This window comes from Rhinatrema bivittatum, chromosome 11 (genome assembly GCF_901001135.1).
Source record: "Rhinatrema bivittatum chromosome 11, aRhiBiv1.1, whole genome shotgun sequence".
Classification (NCBI taxonomy): Eukaryota; Metazoa; Chordata; class Amphibia; order Gymnophiona; family Rhinatrematidae; genus Rhinatrema; species Rhinatrema bivittatum.
Window position 1 is genome coordinate 68,021,099 of NC_042625.1, and position 22,785 is coordinate 68,043,883.

At 44.5% G+C, this 22,785-nt stretch overlaps 1 protein-coding gene across 3 annotated transcripts; it reads right to left on the bottom strand.

Annotated features, from left to right (window-relative positions):
* Positions 1-1,393: 1,393 nt before the first annotated feature.
* Positions 1,394-14,492, bottom strand: FOSB (FosB proto-oncogene, AP-1 transcription factor subunit). Of its 3 annotated transcripts, none has more exons than XM_029571484.1 (5): positions 13,567-14,492; positions 8,436-8,736; positions 7,432-7,539; positions 5,224-5,388; positions 1,394-5,003 (listed from the first exon to the last, which is right to left on the bottom strand). In XM_029571484.1, exons 2-5 carry the CDS (start codon positions 8,712-8,714, stop codon positions 4,938-4,940), a joined length of 618 nt encoding a protein of 205 aa, XP_029427344.1. In that variant the 5' UTR covers positions 8,715-8,736; positions 13,567-14,492; the 3' UTR covers positions 1,394-4,937. The 3 variants fall into 3 exon arrangements, with proteins under 3 accessions (XP_029427344.1, XP_029427345.1, XP_029427343.1); XM_029571485.1 differs by adding an exon at positions 9,996-10,000 and having other exon boundaries at positions 1,394-5,388; positions 8,436-8,733; XM_029571483.1 differs by having other exon boundaries at positions 1,394-5,388.
* Between the last annotated feature and the right edge of the window lie 8,293 nt (positions 14,493-22,785).

A 22,785-nucleotide genomic window follows, 5' to 3' on the forward strand; every position in this document is an offset into this window, starting at 1 on the left:
AGGTGATTACGAGCCCTCAAGTTTAAGGAGCAAAGAGACAGCATTCATTTCTCCCTTTCTTTCAGAGGGAGCAGAGCCCAAGCAGTTGGACTGAGTTCCCTCTGCTCTGAGCTTTTTGAGGGAAAAGATCCCTGCCAGGGAATGGCTGCAGGTGAAAACACTCTTATATGTTCCTGATGCAGGACGGGAGGTCCCTTGTCAGGTCCTCCCTTAGTATGGGTGCTGCACGTGGAAAAGGCCTGCCAACGCTCAGGCCCCCTGGAGAATGCCACTTTACAGCAAGCACTGCCCTTCTAGTAATACAGAAGTGCAGGTGGCAAGCAGTAACACACATTAGCGAGGAAAATTAGGCTTCTTAAACTGTTTTGGTTTGTTTTTAAATGTAAATTCTTTGTCCTGGCCAGTGCAACTGCCTTGTGTGCTTGGAAGCTACCATATTGAACCAATGGATGTCTGGTGACCTCACACTGGATCTCACCGGGCTGGCCCACACTGGCTTTAATAGCGTAAAGAACGTCCGTTTTGCATCCACGCAGTAAGACCCAGCCCCGGCTAGCATGGTGGCGCACCTGCTTTGAACCTGATTGCTCCCAGCTAGCTATTCAACTGCGCAAAGAGAGAAAATTACAAGCATTGATATGGGATGGCCATTACTACTGAACTTGCCAAATGGACTTCTGAACTTTCAGGCATTGCAGGGCGACTGCAGTTTTGTTTTCAAGGGAACAAGCACAGCTCGTACACCTTTCTTACATTTCTTAATTTTTTTGTCACCATCCAAACCAATTCGGAATTCAATCACCTCTTAGGATAATTCCTGGTTTGTTTTTTTCTCTCTCTCTAGCACCAGCAAAATCAGAACAGTATTTTTCTCCTAAGTAACACCAACAGCACCTTAAATCTTACAGATGTATTTTTCAAAAGGACTTTGCATCATACCTCTAAAAAAAATAAAAGAAAATTTTCAGTCAAAATTCTGATTATTTGAAAGTGGGGCCAGCTGCCTTCTGATTCGTCCCAACCAAAGGAGGTCATTTTCCAAAGAGTTACACACGTAAATGTAACATACTATCATAGCAAGTTTCAAAAGCCATTTACTCGCGTAAAGTGCACATATGCAAGTAAACCCAGTTTTTATGCATGTAAATGCTTTTTTAAATCAGACCCAAAGTGTCTTCGCTAAAGTCATTTGACTCCAGATAGACAAGATATACATTTTTTTCCAAGCAGTCAAAACTTGGCCCCCCAAAAAAACCAAAACAGAAAAAAGCATACATAGGACATGTGAACAGTTTACAAATATTTTTTTTTTTTACAAACCCAGGCACTAAACCTCTAAACCTCAATTTGCCCTTAAAATAAGATTTAAAAAGTTATAGATGTATCTTTAAGCTGTGTTTTAGAAGCTTTATTTGACATGTTTACTGAGTTCCTCGACACAGGGTGCAGTTGGAAAACGCAGAATGGGGATATTTCTGGAGCTAACACAGTCACTAATACAGTACAGAAAACCTGCCAGCCTGCCTCTGCCAAGTTTAATACTACATAGAGAAAAATAAATCTTTAAAAAGAAAATGTAAAAATAAAAAAATAATAATAATAATAATGAGCCTGGTCACAAACTAACAAGTTAGCAACGTTTAGGCACTAAAAGCTACACAGGTCTTTGCCGACGCGCATGGGTCTCAGTTACAAATTACAGTTCTATAAAATATACATTGCATTTAAAAAGCACTAATGTATAGAAACGCTTTAAACTGTACACATAATATAGATACTTGGTCTGTAACAAAATCTTAAATAGTTGGAGGAGAACGTTGTGCTGTACACATTTCACAACATAGCAGCGAGCGAAGCAAAGCACGGCGGGCGAGCTCCAACCTTGATACACACACATTGCCGATTTGGTCAGTATAAAATGAGGATTCTGCCCTCCAGCCTACCCACCCAATGTTTGGGGTTTTTTTTCACAAGCTCTCTCACTGTTTGAAGGTGTTCCAAACCAGCACACTGAAAGCTTTGCTCTTATTTTTAAAAGATTTGGTTTTGTTTTTTTACCTTTACTCTTCACAGCCACAGAGCAAGGCTTTTTTTTTTTTTGTAAGGATGCCTACAGAATTTCAACCAGGACAGTTTGTTGAGTTCAATAAAGGACCTCAGAGAGGACCTGAGGAAGGGAGTACAACTCTCAAAAACTAGTAAAGAAATGTATTAAGTTAAGTGCAATAAAAGGGGTAGCCTCACTGTGTGAATCTTTTATTTCTGCTCATGCAAGCAAACTACCATGGCAAACACACTTCTTCCAGAAAAGGTCTAAAATTCAGATTTTTGCAAACCCATTACTGCTTCAGGCTTTTTCTGGATTCTCCCATACCATATTTGAGTTGGGGGTTTTTTGTTTTTTTCGCAAATTAAGACCTACTTGGTGCTTGTGACCCAGACTGGCTACTCTCAGCGACAGGATGTTGGGCTTGATGGACCTTGCTCTGACCCAGCATGGCACTTCTGATAATATAAAGAAATGGATAGTTTCCCACCCAGTGTTCTTTTACTGTTATTTTAAGCAATTCTGAGATTAGGTAATTTGGGATCTTCTTTTCTGATATACACATCCCCTGATGATCTCTGCTTCACTCGGGAGGGAAGAGATGCCAGCAGCAGAACGGACACTAAGGATTTCTGAGAGTTTTGGGCACGGCAGATAGTGATAGATTCCCCCCTCCTCAAAAGGGTATATACACGTTCGTTTACAATTTCATTAGTTAGGGTTCTTATGACAGAATGATGTAATCCTGGGTTTTCTTAAAATGTCATCTCACTAAATTCTGGTGCTTGTGGTCAAGTACTGGGGATACAGGGGGTTGGGGGGATGGTGGAAGAAGGGGATTGGCCTGGTAGCGTCCTCCTGCATCTGTGGACTTCCAGCTTCTGCTGGTTTTGATAAGGAACCTTGAGCCTCATTCATAACTGTACATCCCCCTTTCTGTTTTGTCGTTCCTCAACCCATGTTATTTTCTGTAGTGCGAGTGCCAGAATGCAGTGGAGTAGGGACGGAGGTGGGTTTTGGCAGTAACCGGAAACCTTGCCAGTTAAGACTCGGGTCAGGTGGAAGTCCTGACTCATATCCTCAGCGGACATTGGTGCTTGCTGGCACGGTTTCTTCCAGAGCTAAAAAAAAAATAAAATACTAGAAATTCAAGGCAGCCAGCTTTGAGGTGAGCCACTCAAAACTGGAGGTCACAGCCTTAATAAAAAAAAAATAAACTGACATTCAGTCCAACATCACCTCACAGAGAGATTTGTCCTCTGGCCTTTTACAAGATGATGACGAGGTTTTGGAAGACAAGGCTTACAGGCAGAAATCAGGGGGTACATCCAGCAGTCCCCTTCCACCCCCCACAATTCTGTATGGGAAGGATCATTGCTCGTACTGCAGTCCTGACTCTAGGATGGGGTGTGAAATCCCTGTCTTTATTAATTATTGAAATAGCAGGAGACCACAGAGAAGTAGGATGAGGCAGGCCTGGTACCTCCCTCAAGGAAAGAAACTCTGCAGGGTGTGCTGGTTTGCAGGAAGGATTCAAATGACTTTTGCCAGGACTGAGAAGGGTGTCTCTAATTTGTTTGTGGTGGAGGAGGGGGATGCTAAATTAAATAGTTCGCGCTAGCAGTCAGAAATTGCCCCCAGCAATGAGTTGTGAAGTATAGAAATGTGTGTGCAACAATATTAAATACCCCAAAATGGAACACTACAAAAAAAAACCCCACACAAAAAAGAAAGTCAGTACAATGTTCCAGGATCATTTCACAGTATTTAAAAAAAATGTCAAAAAAATAAAATATATATGTATAGATCCCATCTTTCTTTGTTCACTTTTCAGGATGTGCCAAAAAGGAGGGAAACCCCAGGAGTTCAAGGCAGGCTCCAGTGTGTACATGCTGTTCACAAAAATGCTGGCAAACCGATTACTTTTTGGGGGGTGGGGGGTAGGGAGGGGGTTAACACTGCTCAACAAGAAACCCCCCCCCCCCCCAAAACCACATTTTAAAAAAACAAATCCAATTTATAGCTCAATTTATAGTTGCAGGTCCCAAAAGAGAGCAGGGGCAGGTATGAAACTAAACAGGTGAATGAGCAACCTTCTCCCTTCCTCCACCCCAGATCCCCCCCAGAGGATATTGGAAACGTTCACAGAGATATTAAGCCTGCACAGGCTCAAAAGGTGCAGACCTTCCAGGGGGGGGGGGGAGGGAGAATAGGCTTCAAAATGTTGTTCGCTTTAGCCCCGTTCCTGGGTGAATCTAGCAATGCCAGCTCCACTCTGGAAATCAAGAGGATTTTGAAAAAAAATTTTAGAGAAGGACTTTTTTTTACGGGTGAAAATTTGCAAAATAAAAGGTGGGACCTGAAAGTGCTTTTTCCTCCTGTGCCTCCTAGTGAAGCAGTGTGCAAAGCTTCCCGTGACCACCGCACGTGCGAGCGAGGCCTTGGATTCAAAGGATGAGTGAGGGGGGGATCCCAGCAGATTTAATATAGAAGGGGGCGTCTTCTTAGCTTGTGCAATTCCATCTGCATCAACAATTCCTGTGCTCCTGGGAATTTTTTTTTTTTTTTTTTAATTCAGTGGAGATGGGGGGTAGGTCCTTTCACCCCCAAGAAAAGTCTGCCAACTTTTTTGCTTTTCGAAGGTTGAAGAGAATGCGGACGAGGAGAAAAAAAAAAAAAAAGGAGGAAGGAAGGAACATCGTCGGCAGTAGTAGTCGAAATAATCCTTTTCTCCATTTGCATCTTATTTTTGGCACTCCCATTTCCACCCCCTCCCATGTGAAGCGTGTGCCGAGTTCGCATTTCTGTTATTTGGGGAGAGGAGGGGGGGGGGGGGGTGGTGGTAGCATTTGTTCCTAGTTTGTTCACAAAGCAAGCAGGGAGGGAGAATTCAAGGAGTCGGAGGACTGATCGCTGCTGCTGTTCCGCTGGTGAGTTGCTCCACACATGGATCCCTCTGGGTAGGTGAACACAAACGAAGACGTGTATGAGGGATTAGCAGGGAACTGGTCGCTCAGCTGTTCACTGTGTGTATAGAAAGAACTAGAAAAGGCTACCTCCGCCGGTCCTGAGCCCTGGACCGGGATGCCAAGGGTCTGCTGGTAATGGAGGGGCACGGACTGGAAGCCAGATGGCCCAAAAGGGTCCTCCTTGACAGCCATCCCCAAAGAGCTCACCTCACTTGAAGTGCCGGGCTGGCTCGGATCAGGCACTTCCTCGTAAGGGATTTTGCAGCTGGGCTTGTGAGCTACTAGGACAAACTCCAGGCGTTCCTTCTCCTTCTGCAGTTCCAAGATCTCGGCTTCCAGCTCTGCCTTCTCTTCTTCCAGGACATCCGTCTCCTGCAGGAGGAACAGGAATGGACAAGCCAACATCAGGACAGACAATCCAGAGCGACTCGAACTTTCACACCTCTTTGTACTGTGCACTAGTGCACTGGTCCCAGAATCCCTACTCCCAACTTCAGAATGCAGGGGGGACCCTCACCCCAATGCACTTGTGCCTAAAAGTTACACTCCTAGCTTTTGAACAGAGCAGGACCACATCTACCGGCCAGTGCACTAGTGCCAGAATTTATGTTCTGCTTCCGATTACCATAGAATTAGGACTTCTGTTCTTCAGTGTTTATAAATTGTAAATTTAGGTGTTTAGTGTCTGAATTCAAGAAAGCATGCAATAAACACAGAGGATCTCTGAGGGAGTGATAGGGGATTATAGAACTGGTGTGGACTGGGCAGACTAGATAGGCCGCAGTGGTCTTTTTCTGCCATCCTGTTTCTCTGTTTCTGATTAGGGAAGCTTTGTGAGTACAAAATTCAGTGTTTATTGGGATTTTTGCAGTACACATACTATTGTTGGGTAACTTTTCCAGCTGAATTAAGTACACCCACAAGTGCAGCTGAAAAGTTATCAGTGCAGAAAATGCTTCAAAACAGAATATAAAACCAAGCAGGGCAAGGAAAGGGGTGAGAGAAATGTTTTCCGATGTATATCTAACACTCGCCTATTTTTTTTTAATTTTTTTTTTTGCATTGGGGCGTTTTTATCGTTAAAACCTAAAATCAGAAGCCCTAACTATAATGCACACATCAGTCTTTTATATTCTCAGATAAGCAGGCTGTCAGCCAGTCAATATGTAGTTATATGTACCATTCGCGTTACATATTCTGAGCTTCACACCTCTCTAGCACCAGGCATGGATGCCGACACAGTCTGGGCAAAGACGAGGCCCTGGGAAAAACACTGGTGGGTGCTGTGAGCCTCCGTCTGTAGCCACGGCAGCTTCAGTGGGGGAAGGGGAAAAGCCCCAGGAGAGAACACCAGTGGAGACTGGCATCCCAAGCCTTTTAACCTCAAATTGAGGGGAGATGGTGGCAGGAGCATTTGATACCCTGGGCCACCTTTGGTCACGCACCTTCCTTCCCAATTTATTTGTGGCAGCTCCAGCACAGCGCTCCTTCCTATGGGTGGCAGAAGCTCCAGCACTTCTTTGACGGAATTGGCGCTGGCAGGATTTTGTCGCCAGCAAACTTTTGGTGCTGCAGACGACCGCCTAGATCGCCTAATGGCAGCACCGGCTCTGGTTGGTGGGTGGGGGTTGGAGGAAAAGTGCTGTCTGCCACCAACTCTGCCACCAACTCTGCCACCAGCTTTGCAGCGAATACTAAGGTGAGGGTAACTCAAGATCTGCTTTCATCCTCCGCTTTGCATTTGCTAACGAGAAGAAACAAAAAAAAAGATAGTTTTCTGAGCTGACTTCTACTAGATTCTGCAATTTTCCCTCCCTCACAAGTTGTTTCCTCTCTGTCCTCTGAGGGGATAAATGGAGCCGGTGACTCGGCTGTCAAAATGCAAGCATCTTTTCCAGTATCAACAAAGAATAAGAAATGATGAGCCTTGAAGGCTGCACAGGGTCCTTCTTCAAAAAAAATTGTAAAAAGGAGAATAGAAATGCACTTCCTGCCCCGCCCCAATACAGAGCTGCCTCCTCGCTGCCAGCTGAAGCTTGGGGGGTATATGACAACTGGTGGGAATGCCAGCCAGATCTGGGCACCATATGACCAGTCCAACTAACCGGGGCAGAGAGGCGGATGCAACCTGCTCCTCTTTTCACAAAAGCAATGAATTTAGCGCGGGCATCAAATTCACGCCTTTAGCAATATTCCTGCTATTTTAAACAGATGCCGGAAAATGACTGGCGGGAACTTGTTTGTAAACTATTGGATTACACAGGGTTAGGCGGTGCAAAGTACAGGCGTTGAATGCGCATGCTACATACTCACATTGTGGCAGGCTTTTTTGCCTCTGTCTGTGGTTTTTTGTTTTTTTTTTTAATTCACAGTTTTTAATTCCCGGCCCTTGGTCTGAGACCCTGAGGCACTCACCGTCTGCAGGCGGTCGGTCAGCTCCTTCCGTCGGTTCCGGCACTTGGCCGCAGCCAGCTTATTACGCTCCCGGCGAACCCTCCTCTTTTCCTCCTCCTCGGGGGTCAGCTGTTAGGGTGAAAGGGCATAGGTCAGTGCGGGTGCTCTCCCAGGCAAGCAAAATATTCCGGGCCTCAAAATGGTAAATAAATACATGTATTTATTTCAATTGCAGGGCCAAAGGTCTGAAACTCTTTGCCACCTGACTTGAGATTACAAGCTGATTTTAAATCTTTTGAGAAAAGCTTTTGAAGGCAGCGACTGATATGATTGATTTTTATCCACCTGATTTGTTGCTGATAAGTATGTGAGGTTTTTATGGCATTGCTCATAAGTCGGGGAAAATGTTTTTTTAAAGCAGGCTAATTGTTTTATCTTTTATTTTGTTTTTATTCTTCTTTTATTTTCTCTTATGCTGTTGAGTTTTATGATATTATTTATCCTGTCTATTCGCTTTTCTTTCTGATTTTAGTTTGTATTTATACTTTTGCATCTTTTCATCGTTTTTGTAAACCGTTGTGAAAGAACACGGAACAAAGGGATATAAAAGTTGTAAATAAATAAGGGTCATGCCGGGAAGGCTGCCGCCGGATCCAGGGCAACTCTGCCAGACCCGACAGAGCTGACCTGGTTTTGATCCATTGTAGTCCTGTCTTTCCTTAAGAAACTGGAAACACAAGTCTGGGGATAAAACCCAGTCCTCAGGTACAATCTTAAATTGTAAGTCCTCTGGGGGAGCAGGGAAATGCCTACAGTATCCGAACGTGATCCGTTCTGAAGTGCCGAAAAGCGGAATATAAATCAAATAAATAAGTTTAGCCCAGGCTGTTCCCTGAGGTCATGGAATTGTCTAGTAACCCTGCCTTCTGGAAGTATATACTGTAATCAACAGGATTGTTGAGAATTTCCTATCCTCGTCTAGGCCAACCTGATCAAGTACATCACTTGGATTCAGTTAAGCTCACCGATTCTTCGCGCTGTCTTTTGGTCCGTGCCCGTGTAGGCCTGCTGGAAGCTGCGGTTGGCGCCGCGGAGGCTGCTCCAGCAGCCCCACTGTAGCTGCTCATCCCTGGGGTGGAGTAGCTAGTCCCGGGCAGGTCGTATGGGTCGAGGGAGGGCTGTTGGTAAGACATGGGCTGCCCTTGGGACTGTGCCACAGAAGAGATCAATGTCGGCTGCACCAACCACTGCAGGTCCTGGCTGGTAGTTATTGCGGTGACCGTTGGCACGAAGGATCCAGGCATGTCACCCCGCACCGCTGCACTCCTGAAATACAGAGAGGGCAAGTTCCAGTAAGAATTGTGCAACGCCTGGAGAGTTCTCCTCTTCTGCTGAAGGACATTTATATAGACTGCATTGGCTACCTATCTTACAGTACCTCTGATGCAAGAATGAATAAAAGAAATGATTATAGCAGAGTAACAGTATGAAATCTTCCCTTCCCTGTCCCTTTTAGAAATGGGTTAGTAGCAAACTGGTGTTATAAAGTCAGCATACACACCGAGAAAGGACGAAAACACTGAGAAAAAAAAAAAAGTGACAGCTAGCCAGAAATCATATTTATACAGTCAGCTTTTATCACTTAATCTTTCATTTTGTCTTTTAAAGATCCTTTGCCTTGCTCTTTATCTTTCAGTCTCTAATTTACATGGTACTGACCCACCAGCTGGGATATCTCCCCTTGTCCAGGAGCTTTAAGCCCGAATGGTTTGCGGCCTTCATTCAGAGTGACCTCCCATGCCAGACTTCCAATCTTTTCCCCGAGTTAATTCAGTACCACTCACTTGGCAGGCTCTGATTCTGGATGCCGAGCTTCAGGAGCCCCCCTGGCACGACCAGCCTGGGGAACGAGAGCCTGAGTCAGGCATGTGAGCCATTCAGCAGGCCCCAGAGCACTTCATTCCTAACTTGCAGCATGGAGTGATTCATCCTGTCTTTCCTATGCGAAGGTGCATCCCTCTCTCAGGAGCAGGGCCCTCCCTACCAGCCCCGACTCCCACAATTATTCCAGAACAGAGTTTAGAGCACTTGCCTCCTTTAAGGGAAGCTGCATGAGGGCTAGTGGGGCATTTAAAATTTGAAGCTGCATTGTAAGACTGCTTCCTGCATAGGAGGAGATTTGTTGATTGCTTTCTCCTTCCTCGTGGAGCTGAATCCATTCTAGGGAAATATTTTTGCTGGGATTTTTTTTTTTTTCTTGTATGGTTTTAATTTGTTTTCAAGCTGCAAATTCTGCATGTCTGTGTTATCAAAAAAGACCTGTAAGAGATAATCGTATCCCCTGTCCATCCACTTCCCAAGAATTCCTTCTCTTATACAGCTCGATCAGCTGGTAGTTCAGGCTTCAGTGTAACAGCCCACTCTTTCAGATACAGTTTAGCTATATTTGTAGAAATGTGGTACTAGCAGGCACGTTATGCCATACTACAACTTACATAATCTCTTCAGGTTCATACTGTGCCTTAGTTTGCTCGTTTCTGACTACCTCCTGAATCCAGACACAGGCCTTCCACCGACCCCCACACCACTGCTGCCTACCTAGCCCTGTGGCTCCCCCTGCCCCCTGCCCCCTTCCCCTACCCACCTCCGGCAGCCTCTCCATAATGTCAGATAGGAGCTGTTATCCAGAGCCAGTGCACACGAGGGGTGGGGATGCCCAGATCCTCTACAGAATGGCTCGTCCCCCTTCAAGGCTCATCTCTCCTCCCACATTTCCAAATACTGCGGGGCCCCAGCCAGAGTACACCCCTTGTGGTCTGGGAAAGCTGTAACTATGCTGTCTTTGCAACAGGGAGCCCTGTCAACCTACACAGCCCCCCCCCCCCCATTCACAGTGAATTATCAGCAGACAGCTTAAAATAAGGTGAATTCAAATGAGTGAGCAAAAGCAATACATTCATTAACTTCCCCTTCCTCGGGCAGTCCAAAATCAGAAATGTGTGACAACAGGAGGTGGCCCCATGCATGATACTTAAATAATATAATATATAGAAGATTTACTGTGCTTAAAAAGTTACTATCGAACTCAAAAGCTAAATGTCATGATACATATCTGTTACTTTGTCTCCATCTTCCACGTTACCTCACTCCTGAGCAAACTATAAAATATCTGATTTCTATTATTCCTAAACATTTCTCCTATGAAACAGTGAGAAAAAAAAACCCCCCGCCTGTTAGAAGCAACAGTGCAAGGCTTGTTTTGGGGGGGTTTTTTTCTGTTTTTCCATCTGATAGAATTCCATTCCCTCTGCTACATTATTTTAAAACATTTCTGAAGCAATCTGTGAAGCACAAGCAGGTGATACTGGAGCTTTTCTTTTTTTTTTTGGTAATTCCCCAGTTCTCCAATATCCAGGACTGTATTAAATCACTGGAAAATGGAATTTTTGAAACCTAATGGATTTGATTTGCATGCAACTGAAGCATTCAAAGAACACAGATAGGATGTTTACACCTTATCTCTTTAAAATAAGTTAATTCAGCATCAAAAAATTATAAATCATATATTGTTTGGCACTGTGTAGTGTTTCAAAAGGGCACATGGCCAATAACAGCACCCCCTCTATATACCTTTTAAGTTCTGACTGATAAATAGGATATTGCTGTAAGGTTAACTAGCTCAGTACAGGGCAAGGAATAGTAAACATTTTAACACAAATTCATATTCCTTTCCAAGGTGGGTCTCTTACAGATTGCATGTCAGAATATCACAATTAATGCTTTTTTCAGCCTTTTTGGTTCACAATATCCTTAAGCCCTAAAATTCCAGACCATCAATATGTATGGCTCCTATCTGTGCCCAATTATACCTCCTTCAGCATCTTCCCTGCCTCCCTGCCATTTGTGAATGAAAGGAGGGTGTTTAGTGGCAGAAAGCAGCCTCCGGAATTAACCCAGCTGGTATTTCACTTCTCAGAAATTATTCATTAATAAAATCATAACACTGCTGACCTTATGGGTGCAGAAGCCTTGGCCAAGTCAGCTACAGTGAGACCCTGGAATGCTGACATGTTTCACCTGTAAAGGAAACATGTCTGGCTCTACCCCCAAGCTGACAGGAAATTATAGGGCTGGGGGTGAGTGTGAGGGCCAGGGCAGTTGCCCCTGTTTGCCCCCTCTTCTTCCAAAGTTGACCACCACTCTGAGAGCCAATTGTGACAGTAATATGGTCAGCATATCCTCTAAGCTACACAAAAATGATAGTCTGTTGGCACCTTATATAACAGATTTGTTGAGGCATAGGTTTTCTAGGACAAGAGTCCACTTCATCAGATGACATTTCCCTGACAGATACATAAGATGTACACCACAGTGTCGTGGGGTTACCAGCTGGCTCCAGTTTTTCAGGACAGGATGATCCAGTTCTGGCATTGCCCCTCTGCATGTACAGACTTGTAGAGCTGATTTTCTTAGGGAAATGAGAACTACAAGTCCATGCATGCACTAGGATTAAAGCCAGGACTAGCTCAGTCTGTCTTCTAAATAAATAAATAAATGGAACCAGTTAGTCCTGGAAATCTGTGTTCCTTGCTTCCTGTCTCCAGTGCTCCATCTGTTGATATTATGATCATCTTCCAGTTTATTCAAATATATTTTTATTATACATATATTTATATTTTACATATTGCTGGAGTGAGACATTACTATGACTATCTGCACTATTTTCGAACCCCTAGTTTTCCTGGTGTGCATAGTTTCTAACTGGCTGACACTGGTTGCTTATGGTAATAGGCAAACTAGATCTGTAAGAGAAGGGGTTCTCTCAAAATTAAACCTAAAATAAGTATTAAAACACGGTTTTCTTATTACTTAGGGAACTATTTGATTTTTTTTAATGTAGTTTGGGAGGCATGGAAGCTCTGTCCTAATACAGCTCTCCAATATTATCAGTGCTTTGTTAAAAGTAATTCATAGGCTTATTTTACGGTTGTGTCTACGGAATGTATTTGAATAATCAGTGAAAGTGATATAGGGTGACCCTCTCCCCCCTTTCTAATCAGCCTCCCATCTCACTCTGCAGGCTCGAATCAGGTTAAAGTTTTCCCTGACCCACGTGTCTTATAATGCAAAGAGGTGGGCGTGGCTTTACTTCCCCCGCCCTCCCACTGACGCCAAAGTCCGCACGCAAGCACCGCGAACGAGCCGACGCGGCAAAAAAACAAATCACGAATTTTTAAATAAGAGACAAGGGAAACCGTGCGCAGAATCTGCCCAAACCTTTTTTCCACCGATTGCTACCTTTTTACCCCACAAATGAAGCTCTGGAAAAGAGCAATCCGCCTGCGAGTTTCTGGGCCATATTTTCTGATGAAGTGGACTCTGGTCCTCCTAAACCCCTGCCTCAATAAACTGGTTAGCCTATAAAGGTGCTGCCTGCCTCTGTTATTCTCTCTTTTAAGACAATGTCCTGGTCTTCTTCGCTAGCCAGCAGATACTTCTAGTTTTGGCTACCAATTGACCCCTGCACCTCAGAAAATTAAAAGCACCAAACATGTTCCTCTAGCTTCATGTTAAGCACCAGCGAGTCTCCTCAGAGCCATAAAAAACAGCCACAGGCAAAACAATCACTGGCTATACAAAATTCATGCTACTTGATCAATAAATAAATGCATATTTTAAAAAATTATATATATAGATAGATACTTTTGCATTTTGCATGAATGAGCAATAACATACGCCCCAAAAAAATAATAATTCGAGAAGACTTTTTGCAAGACTAAAACCAACATAGTCTCCTCCTTGGTGACCCTGGACCTCTCTGCCCTCGGTCGCTCTCTGTTAAGTGTCTCTCGTCTTTCCAAATCTGAGCAAGCACAAGCTCCTGCTGTGAGGTGCCAACTTTTCACTGTGCATTGATCCCATGTTTCTGGGTTGATCTGTCAACCCTGATGCTCCTTCCTTAGCATCCACCCTTTGCCCTTAATTTTATTTTTAAAAAGTAGCTGACAAATGTTCTACGAATAAAGGGAGGCGGGGGATGCTCTTTTTGAACAGAACCTCTGACCAGGGAGGAACTGCATCTCCGTGTGTAGGCTCCTCCCTCTTCCCCCCCTCCCCCCAGGCCCGTGGGGCCGGGGCAGAGTTGCGGTTCCTTACCTGCGAGGTGGCGCCGGCGGTGGGGCTGCCGAAAGAATCAACGGAAGAGAGATACTGGGACTCGGCAGAGGGCGAAGAGCTACACCGGGAGGTCGAATCGTAGTCTCCAGGGAACCCTTGATACATGTCCTCTGGCAAAGGAAGTCCTTGTCTGGGGCGCCCGTAATCCAACTGTGAGCAAATGTCACTATAAGTATAGATGTAGATCAGAGATGATACTAAATTATTAAGTAGTGCTCCTTCGGGCACAAACGACACAGACAATTACAAAGAGTTTGTAGGTTGCTTTCAGTTTGTTGACCCAAAGCTTCTCCTTCTCTGTCCTTTTTTTTTTGTTATTGTTATTGCAAGATTTAGGAAGCAACTTCAGAAGGACAGTCTCCAAACCTCTTGTTTGCAACCAGCCAGGCAGTTCCGATCCCCGCTGGTTTTTGCTGCTCTAAAGGTTACTTTCTCCGAGAAGAGCCGTGAAGCACCTTTCACTGCCCCGCACCTCCAAAGCCCCTGGTACGTCTGAAAACCATCGGGCAGGAGGCAGTAGAAACCTGCATATTTATGATCGAGGTATCTTGACGTTCAAAAAAAAAAAATTCAAAGGAAAGGAAATAAATGTCCTGCGCGTCTGGTCAAGATTCTTCTTTGCAATGTCAATTCACAGTGAAAATTATAATTTTTTAAAAAGCAAATCCGATGAGGCCGATTGCAAAAATTCTGAAACTGAAGGAAAGTTCCAACGCGATTTTTGATGCTTGTCTTCTCTGGGTATTTAAAAATAATAATTTAAAAAATTAATTAAATTTGAAAGGGGAGGTCCCTTATTCCATCCTTTCCCTTTTTATTTTTGTGCTAAAAATAAAATATAATGCAAGAAATTCCACCGACTCCAAGAGAAAGATCCTCGCCGCAGCTCTGTTTGAAATCTTATGAATGAAACGCCGCTCTGCCTTCATATTTATACAAGAGGTTTCGGCCCCCTCTCCTGACGTCACTGGGAAGCCTTCCTACAACCGCCCCGAAACCAATCATCGGGACCACTACGGGCTTCCAAACTTGGGGAATCTTCTCAACAGGGCCCCTACCAACGTCCCCGTGAAAACCAGCCCCCTGCGCCCCGCCGTTCACGAAATTTAGGGGTTCTTTTCCTTGCCCCCCCTTAAACAGGAGCAGGGATTCCTAACCCCGCCCAGCTGGAGTTCCTGTGACGCAGATAACCATATATGGCGTTGTCTTCTTTGTGTTTGTTTGGTAACCTAGCAATGACGTCAGAGGGAATCCCGTTCTCACAGCCACGGCGGGTTCGACTTTTTTATTTATTAATAGAAACTTTTACTATGATCTGGAAATGGTGGAAAATCAGACAGATTTCTCATCGTCGGGTGTGTGTAAGAAGAGGTAAATATATATGTACATGTGTATAAGAAAAGATTAAGGCCCTCATGTCTGAGAAACGAAACATTTAAAAAAAATAAGACCACAGAGATAAAAAAAAAACCAAAAAACCCACTTCTCGGAATTGTTTTGCGCGGAAGGCGCACACAGGAGAAAGCTGAACGGACCGATTAGGAAACAATGTGTATGTATGCAGATCATATAACTGAAGGGCTGTCTCGGGACTATTCTCTCTATAAAATTACATTAATTATGATTATCTCCCCCCCCCTCCTTATCTAGTTATTTCTTGTTAAAGGCAAGGGTTGCACTAAATAATAAGTATTATTAAACTTACAGTAAGCCCCTGTTTTTAAGTCCTACCTGAAGCACTGGTTTCTTCGAAAGCAGATTCTCGGCTTTTTGGCTAAGATCCCAACACAGGGTCTGAACTATGAACTGAGGACCCTCTCGTCTTAGCCACCTCACCCCATTTGAGACAGAATGTCAAGTTCCATAGCAGGAGGCCGCCGGTGGACCCCCATTCCTCCGGCAGCCGAAAAAAGGATGAGGCCACTGGTGGACCCTATCCCACCGGCGGCCAAAGAGAGAAGAGAGGCCCGGGAGGTCTTCGGTAACTCCCATCCCACAGGCGCCCGAAGAATAAAAAGAATCCCACTAGGAAGGAATCTGTTTTCCTGCCCTTCCTCTGTGCCGGCTCTGCGAAATTCAAAACATGTGCGGTTAGCAAAAGCTCTATGCTGATCTCGCGATGCGCGAGTTCAGCATAAAGGAAGTGCAAGCCCCGCGAGTTTTGAATAGCGCACAGCCAGCGCGCGAGGAGCAGCAAAACGGGCACCCCCTTCACCAAATGGGTAACCTTTGGTGAAGGGGGTGCACAGGGCGGCACACGGGAGAGGGGGGGGGGGTTTGCGGATGGACCTGCTCCTGCTTTGTACCTATGTGGAATACACATTTAAAACAAAGAGAAAATATTTTTTTACTCCCTGCATAATTACGCTCTGGAATTCCTTGCCAGAGTATGTGGTGAAAGCTATTGGTGTAGCTGCATTTAAAAAAAGGTTTGGGCAAGTTCCTGGAGGAAAAGTCCTTTAACCATTATTAAGGAAGAGTTGCAGAAATCCACTGCTTATTCATGGGATATGCAGCTTGGACTCTATCTACCCATGGGACCTGCCAGGTACTTGTGACCTGGATTGGCCACTGTTGGAAACAGGATACTAGACTTGATGGACCTTTGATCTGACCCAGTATAGCAAGTCTTATGTTCTGTAGGAGACCAGCATTGAGGAAGTGCTAGCTCTGTGAGATTTGTTTAGGGCAGGGTCAGACACACAATTGTGTGTGTGTGTGTGTGTGAGCACTTAGCTGGGTATGGGAGCCAGCAGGATGTATGTGTATGTGTAAATGTGAGCCTGGGTGTACGTGTGTGTAAAGAAAGTTTTTGCTGCCACCCCCATCCCCATTCACAACAAGCTCAGGATGACTGGAAATTAAACGTTTTCAGGTATGGATAGATAGCTGAGGATGTCTGCTATTGTAAAATATTTTATTGTTGTTTGGAATTTTTTTTATGTGCCCTTAATTATTGGATGTTATACTGTTCATCAACTTGCTGGAAATATTCTTCTTATCAGTAAGTTTTACTAGTATGATTTGATTTATATTCCTTATTTGATGAATGATTGATTTATGGTGATAAATATCACCATAAATCAATCATTCATCATTTTGCTGCACTGCATACAGAATCAGGCTTGTTGCAGTTTCTAGTTTGGTTTCTGTCTCACATTTCTATTTATACTTTATTGTTTCTTTATTAGAACATAAGATTTGCCATATTGGGTCAAACCCAATCCTGTTTCCAACTATGACCAATCCTGATGACAAGTACCTGGCAGGATCCCAAGGAATAGATAGATAAGCAGTGGGTTTCCCAAGACCATCTTAATAATGGTTTATGGGCTTTTCTTCCGGAAATTTGTGCAAACCATTTTTCAACCAAGCTACACTAACATCTTTTACCACATCCTCTGGCAATGAATTCCAGAGATTAATTATGTGTTAAGTAAAAACAAAAAATTCCCTCATTTGTTTTAAATATATTATGTGGGAACTTCATTGTGTGGCCCCTAGCTTTAGTACATTTTGAAAGAATAAACTGTTTTGCATTTACCCATTCCACTCCACTCATTTTGTAAACTCTATCATATCTCCCCTCAGCCGTCTCTTCTCCATGCTGAAGCATCCTAACCTCTTTAGCCTTTCCTTATAGGGGAATCGCTCCATCCACTTTATCATTATGGTCTCCCTTCTCTGTACCTTTTTCTAATTCCACTGTATCTCTTTTGAGATGCAATGACAGAATTGCACACAATATTCAAGGTGTGAACTCTGTATTTGGTGAGGTTATGACTGTGTTCTGCATGTGTAATTGAGGTATTCTGCTAGTGTGTAGTTGCTATATAAAAATTCATAGCAGCCAGGTTTGTTCTGTTTTCCCCTTAGGAGGTGTATTGATGTTTTAGGGCCTGGAGCAACATTTGCAGTGTTGCCTTTTCATAGATAGGGTTGTTCCTGTTTGAGTTCTGGCAGTTAGTACTGTTTCGATATACGAAGTTTACTATATCATTATTGTCATTCAATTTACTCAAGACTTTGAGAGCCAAATCCACACCAGCCTGTGTTACAATAGGCCTAATACCATATGGGTTCCAAGTGTTGTTTTTTTTTTGCAGGGTTTTCTGGGTGGTACCACAGAGGTGCTTATATTTCTGTACAACAAAATGGCGGCAGCTACAGGGCCAATTGACACCATTTTTCCTCTCCGCTTGGTGGAGCTGGAGCACCTTGGAATCATTTCTGCCCAATTTTGATGTTTTAGACCTGCAGATGGGATAAAATAGGTTCAGGGGCAGTGTCAGTTTTTGAAAGTTTAGATTGCCAGAGGGAGCAGGGCTTTTTTTTTGGTAGGGAAGGGGGCCTGTGACAGAGTGTGAGACTGACAGTTTCTACTGTGTTTTGGTTATTGAGGAAAAACAACAAACATTCTGTGTTAAAAATAAATAAATAAAACAGAACGAGGAGGGGTTCAGCATGGTAATTGTTTGCACAAGGTAGCAAAAATGCCCTGCCTCATGCTAGAAATAAAGAGAAATAAAAGATTCACTACTCTTAAAGCAGACTCTTTAAGCAGTCTCTGCAGGCACACCTCTGTGAGTCAGTGCCTGTAACTGCTCCTCTCTCTCTCCTGTCGCCATTTCTTACCTCTTACAATTATAAGCTCTTTGGGGAGGGAACCTCCTTTGGCATACCTGTATGACGCACGCTAATCATTTATTGAAGCCCTGTAGTGACGTAGCTTTGTTAATTTAGTACAGTCTTTTAGGCTATTAGGACTATGTAAAGTCAGCATAATGAATGCAGATTCCAATTCTGAGTAATGCAAATTAGGCACTGCTAAGAAACACGTTAATAAATATAATAGACAAGGTAAAGAGAAAGGTAAGAGAATGCACGCACATGTGCACACACATGCACTCACACATAAGAAAGCTGGTGTGCTCCCCAGAAAAATGGGGCCCAACAGAAGCCTATGGACACCTTGTATTGGATTTCTGGGCTCAGCTTCTCCTCCTTGGGTAAACTGGTGGATGGTGCAGAGGCAGCCTTCATCCCACTCCAGAGGGAGAGCATCACAATCACTGCCCAACAGTGACGCCTACCGGGTGGCTCAAGAGCGCACCTGTGCAGGGATTGGGAAGGGGGTGGGGAAACCGTGTCCTTTATCCTTCAGTTATTGAACTCTCCCTGTGATGGCTGGGATGGGGAGGGAGAGAGAGAATGGGGGAAATCCCCAGGCAGCTGTCAATGAGGCTCATGGTGCCATAGGTCCCGTCAAAGCCAGACTGAGCTGGAAGCCAGAAGGAAGCTGCTGGGCCAGACACATCTTTAAAACGTGTACCAACTGCCCTTTGGGAAACAGTTTGGTATGAAAGGTAGTCTGGTAGTGATGGGGGTGACGAGCCCTCAAACAGCTTTCACTTTTCCACTAACAGATGTGTGAGCAAGCATTTCAAAGGTTCAAAAGTTCCTGTGTGTGACTAACTCCCGAGGCCAGCTTTCTGCAGTTACAAGCCCGTCTTCATTCATCTGTTGTGGCTTTTCGTCTTGTGGCTGACTGGATTAGCCTCTGTCTGTGACAAAACTCCAGTAATAAATCCTGCTAGCAAGCAGGAAGGGGGTGTGCAAAGACAGACAGATCTGATTACAGGGCCTGAGTTCTCTGGGCGTAAACTTTCCTCTTTCATTATTTTATTTTTCTTATGTTAGTTTCTTACTGGCTCGGATGCAATGCTTTCTAATCAAAGGCAAATGCAGAGCGAGCCCCCCCCCCCCCCACCCCTCCCCTGGCTTGGGCCAAGGAGGGTGCGGGCTAGTTTGTCTGAGATCTAGTTCTCCGTCTTAAAATGTTCCCCCACATAGTGTCAGAGTAGGAGACGTCTTCACAGTGTGTTGTTCATACCACAATCATCTCCTGCAATGACATAACAAAACAGTTTAAAAAAAGCATGGGACCTGTATAGTTCATTGTATTGCTGACGTGATTTTTGGGTTATTTAAAGGTATTCTACACCCCAACTAGCAGTGGACCCCTTCACATTATTCAGACTACCTTTAAAACACACACACACACACACACATAGCAGCAGCAGCACGTAGTCACAAAACCGTAATGGGGAGAGGAGGATGAAAAAAAGCCAGCGACTGAATTAACTGCTGGTGGGCTGAAAGAGTCAGCCTAGCAGAAAGGTGAAGCAAAGAATTAAATAATCAGCTACACCCACCTCTTTGTCTTTGCTAATTACATGTTTGTTGTATCAGAGTTATGCATGCTTTTTAACATCTAGTTAATCTTTAGCTACTGAGAAATGTTTGGTAAACCTGCTGGTGAGGTTATGCTCATTGCTCCTCTCTCTGACTGCCTTAAAAGATTAGCCCCCTTTCTAACACTCATCTCCCCCTTGTGCTCTAGATGCTCTTCAATAGAAAGGTTATATCGGGAGAGATTCCCCTTCTATAGCTAATGGAAGGGGCATAGAACTAGCGAAAGGTTCAGAGGCAGAACTCTACCAGGCAGAGGTGCCAGTTGGTCACATTGCCTAGAGAGGGAGATTCTAAATCAGCACTGGCTTTATAAGTTTTCTTTACAGGCAGTGCTAGAGGAATCTGATTTCTGTCCCTGTCCATTGTTTTCAGCTTACCCGCCTGACTTTCACAATTACATGCTTAAGTTCTGTGACATTGACTGCATTGAAGACAGCACGATGGTATCCATTGCAGCATCCACATAAGCACAAATGTTCCTATGCCATGGACCTTACATGCATATACTGACCAGCAATGGGAAGATGCATATGTAAGCTGGAAAAAAAGACATGCACACGCACAAACATACTCTATCTCTCAAACACACACTGCCTCCTTCTCTCTCTCACACTCACACACAAACACACTCCTTTTCTGACATGCATACTCACTAAAAGCATTCACATAAACCACGGCATTTGTCACAAGTATGCTTTTCTAACAAAAGTGGAAGAATCTCACCTGGGCAGACTGGAAGGACCAATTTGGTCTTTTTCTGTTGCCATTTATTACATTACTGGGTTACACACAGCCTCAGTTTCACAGCACACGCAATAGCTTCCCTCTCGCACAAAGAGCCACCCTAATACTCTTGCTACTCTGTCATACTAGCTCACAGACCTGCACACACAATCTTTTTCTCTCTTGCACAATAAAACAGCCTCAGTCTCACGCACACCTGTCCAAGCTTGTTAACATGCTGCCTGCCTCCTGCTGCATTCTGGTACCTGCAGTGCTGATTTCCAAGGGAAGGAGCAGGGCCTACACATCCCACAATGCAATGGAGATACAAGTAAGAAACAAACAAAATCCAGGAACAATTGAGTCTCCTTCCAGGATGCCAACTGACTCTGACTCAGATGATCAGGCTGAGCTGGTCCACTGGTCCTGGTTTTTGCCATACTGAAGTTCTAATTTCTTCAAGAAAAACGGGAACTTCAAGTCCATAGGCACAATGGGGTAAAAAAAGGGCTGGCTTCGCCTGTCCAGTTGACATGGAGCCAATTAGTCACCCCATTTAGGAACCCTGCCCAGATCAAATTCAAAAGCCACCTTTCAACCAGAAATCCAACAGGGGAAGTGAAAGACTCCAGGGCTGGATTTAAGATTTTGGTACCCATAGGCAGAATGCCATGGCAGCATCCTTTTGAATCCCTGAGAGCACATGGCCCTAAAGCAAGCAGAAGCAGGCTCCTATTTGGCCTTAATATTTACAGCACCTTCAAAATCTGGCTCTCTAAGTAGTTGCCTATGCCTAATGGGGTCTGGATGGCTCGGAACAGCTGGCTGAAGAGTTTCTTTTTTAACCCGGTACACGTAGTGAGCAGAGCTTGTTAGGATGCTAACCACCATAATCGCTGGATGTCTCAGGCCACCTGAAATATCTTTGTCCCACTAAGCCTGGGAACAGGTGCTCACATCTGGCATGTCCTCAAAGATTTCTCCAACAAAGTGCCTGCGACGAAAGGAATCCTATCCGGCAATCTGAATGCTAACCCCCAAAGAGGAAAACAGGATATCCAGACATGCTTTCTCTCCCATGGCGTGCAGGAGCACCTAGTTCTGAGATCTCAGAGTCGTCTAGTGACCCACGAGGGAGACGTTTAGGCAGCTTTGGTTTTTACAAATTACAACCCAGTGCTGCTGCCATTTTAAATCAAGTACCAGTAATGCCCAAGGATGGGCTTGTCAGAAATCTAGGACTAGTTCAGAAGTCTACAACCTGAGGCTGCCGAGTCACAGGCGGCTATTTGGTACCCCCTCCCCCTTCCCTTCCAACCCTGGCAGAAGAAAAGCGGCCATTATCTTACATTAGCAGTTGCACCTCTCATCCTGCTCTCCTGTAAGCAGTTTTTGTCTGCAGTTCAAAGTCCCACAAGTTTACCCACAGTTTAATGAGGCACCACAAGGCGTGGGCAGCCCTGTGAACCCAGCAACAAGTGATTGGAGGTGAGGCTGCTCACGTGCCTGCCATAAGAAACTTTTGCTTCTGCTGTCACCCCGTAGAATAGTTGCTTTTGATAACAGAGGTGAGAGCGGGGGGGGGGGGGCAGAAAATCATTCCTGGAGGTGAAGGGGGACTGGGGGAACTGCAGATCTTGGCTGGGGGGGGGGGGGGGGGGGGGGGAGCAGGGGCAAGGACCTGGAACTGGAACTTGCCATGGTGCTGTGACTGCTGGGCCTGTGCGGGGAGAGGGCTGGGGAAAGTGCTGGTTGTGGTGGAAGAGTACTGGTTTACGGGAATGCAATACAACAGAAGAGACTTGTTACTGCGAAATGAATTTTTTTCTCTTTCTCTTGCATCAGTCATAATTTCTTTGTCGTATTTTTATAAATCTATTTGGGTTTGTGTATCTACATTATGAGGTGGGGGGCAATAATTAAACTCCCCACAAGGGTATAAATACTGCAGGTACTTTTGATCCCACAGAGTTTGCACCAATAAATAAAACTGTGGATATGGTTTTGCTTTGATTATGGCCATGGATAAAGTCCCTGCAGAGATTTGCACCTGTTTTGTCTGTGGGTACTTTTTCCTGGCCAAACTACAGCCTAATCCTGTCCCTGGGAACACTCTGAATTATAGGGATGTGCAATCTTTTATTTTGATTTGTGTTTTTCATTTCAGAGGAGGTTTTGGGGGGGTTTTTTTGTTTTCTTTGTTTTGTTTAATGATTTTTT

What these genes read in the sequence shown, in the direction of transcription:
- FOSB (XM_029571485.1), bottom strand. Translation starts at nt 13,692, where the DNA reads ATGTATCAAGGGTTCCCTGGAGACTACGATTCGACCTCCCGGTGTAGC. An exon ending in AAAGACAGCGCGAAGAATCG is followed by an intron (nt 7,540 to 8,435) that starts GTGAGCTTAACT and finishes TCACCCTAACAG; the next exon opens with CTGACCCCCGAGGAGGAGGA. An exon ending in TGACCGACCGCCTGCAGACG is followed by an intron (nt 5,389 to 7,431) that starts GTGAGTGCCTCA and finishes TTCCTCCTGCAG; the next exon opens with GAGACGGATGTCCTGGAAGA.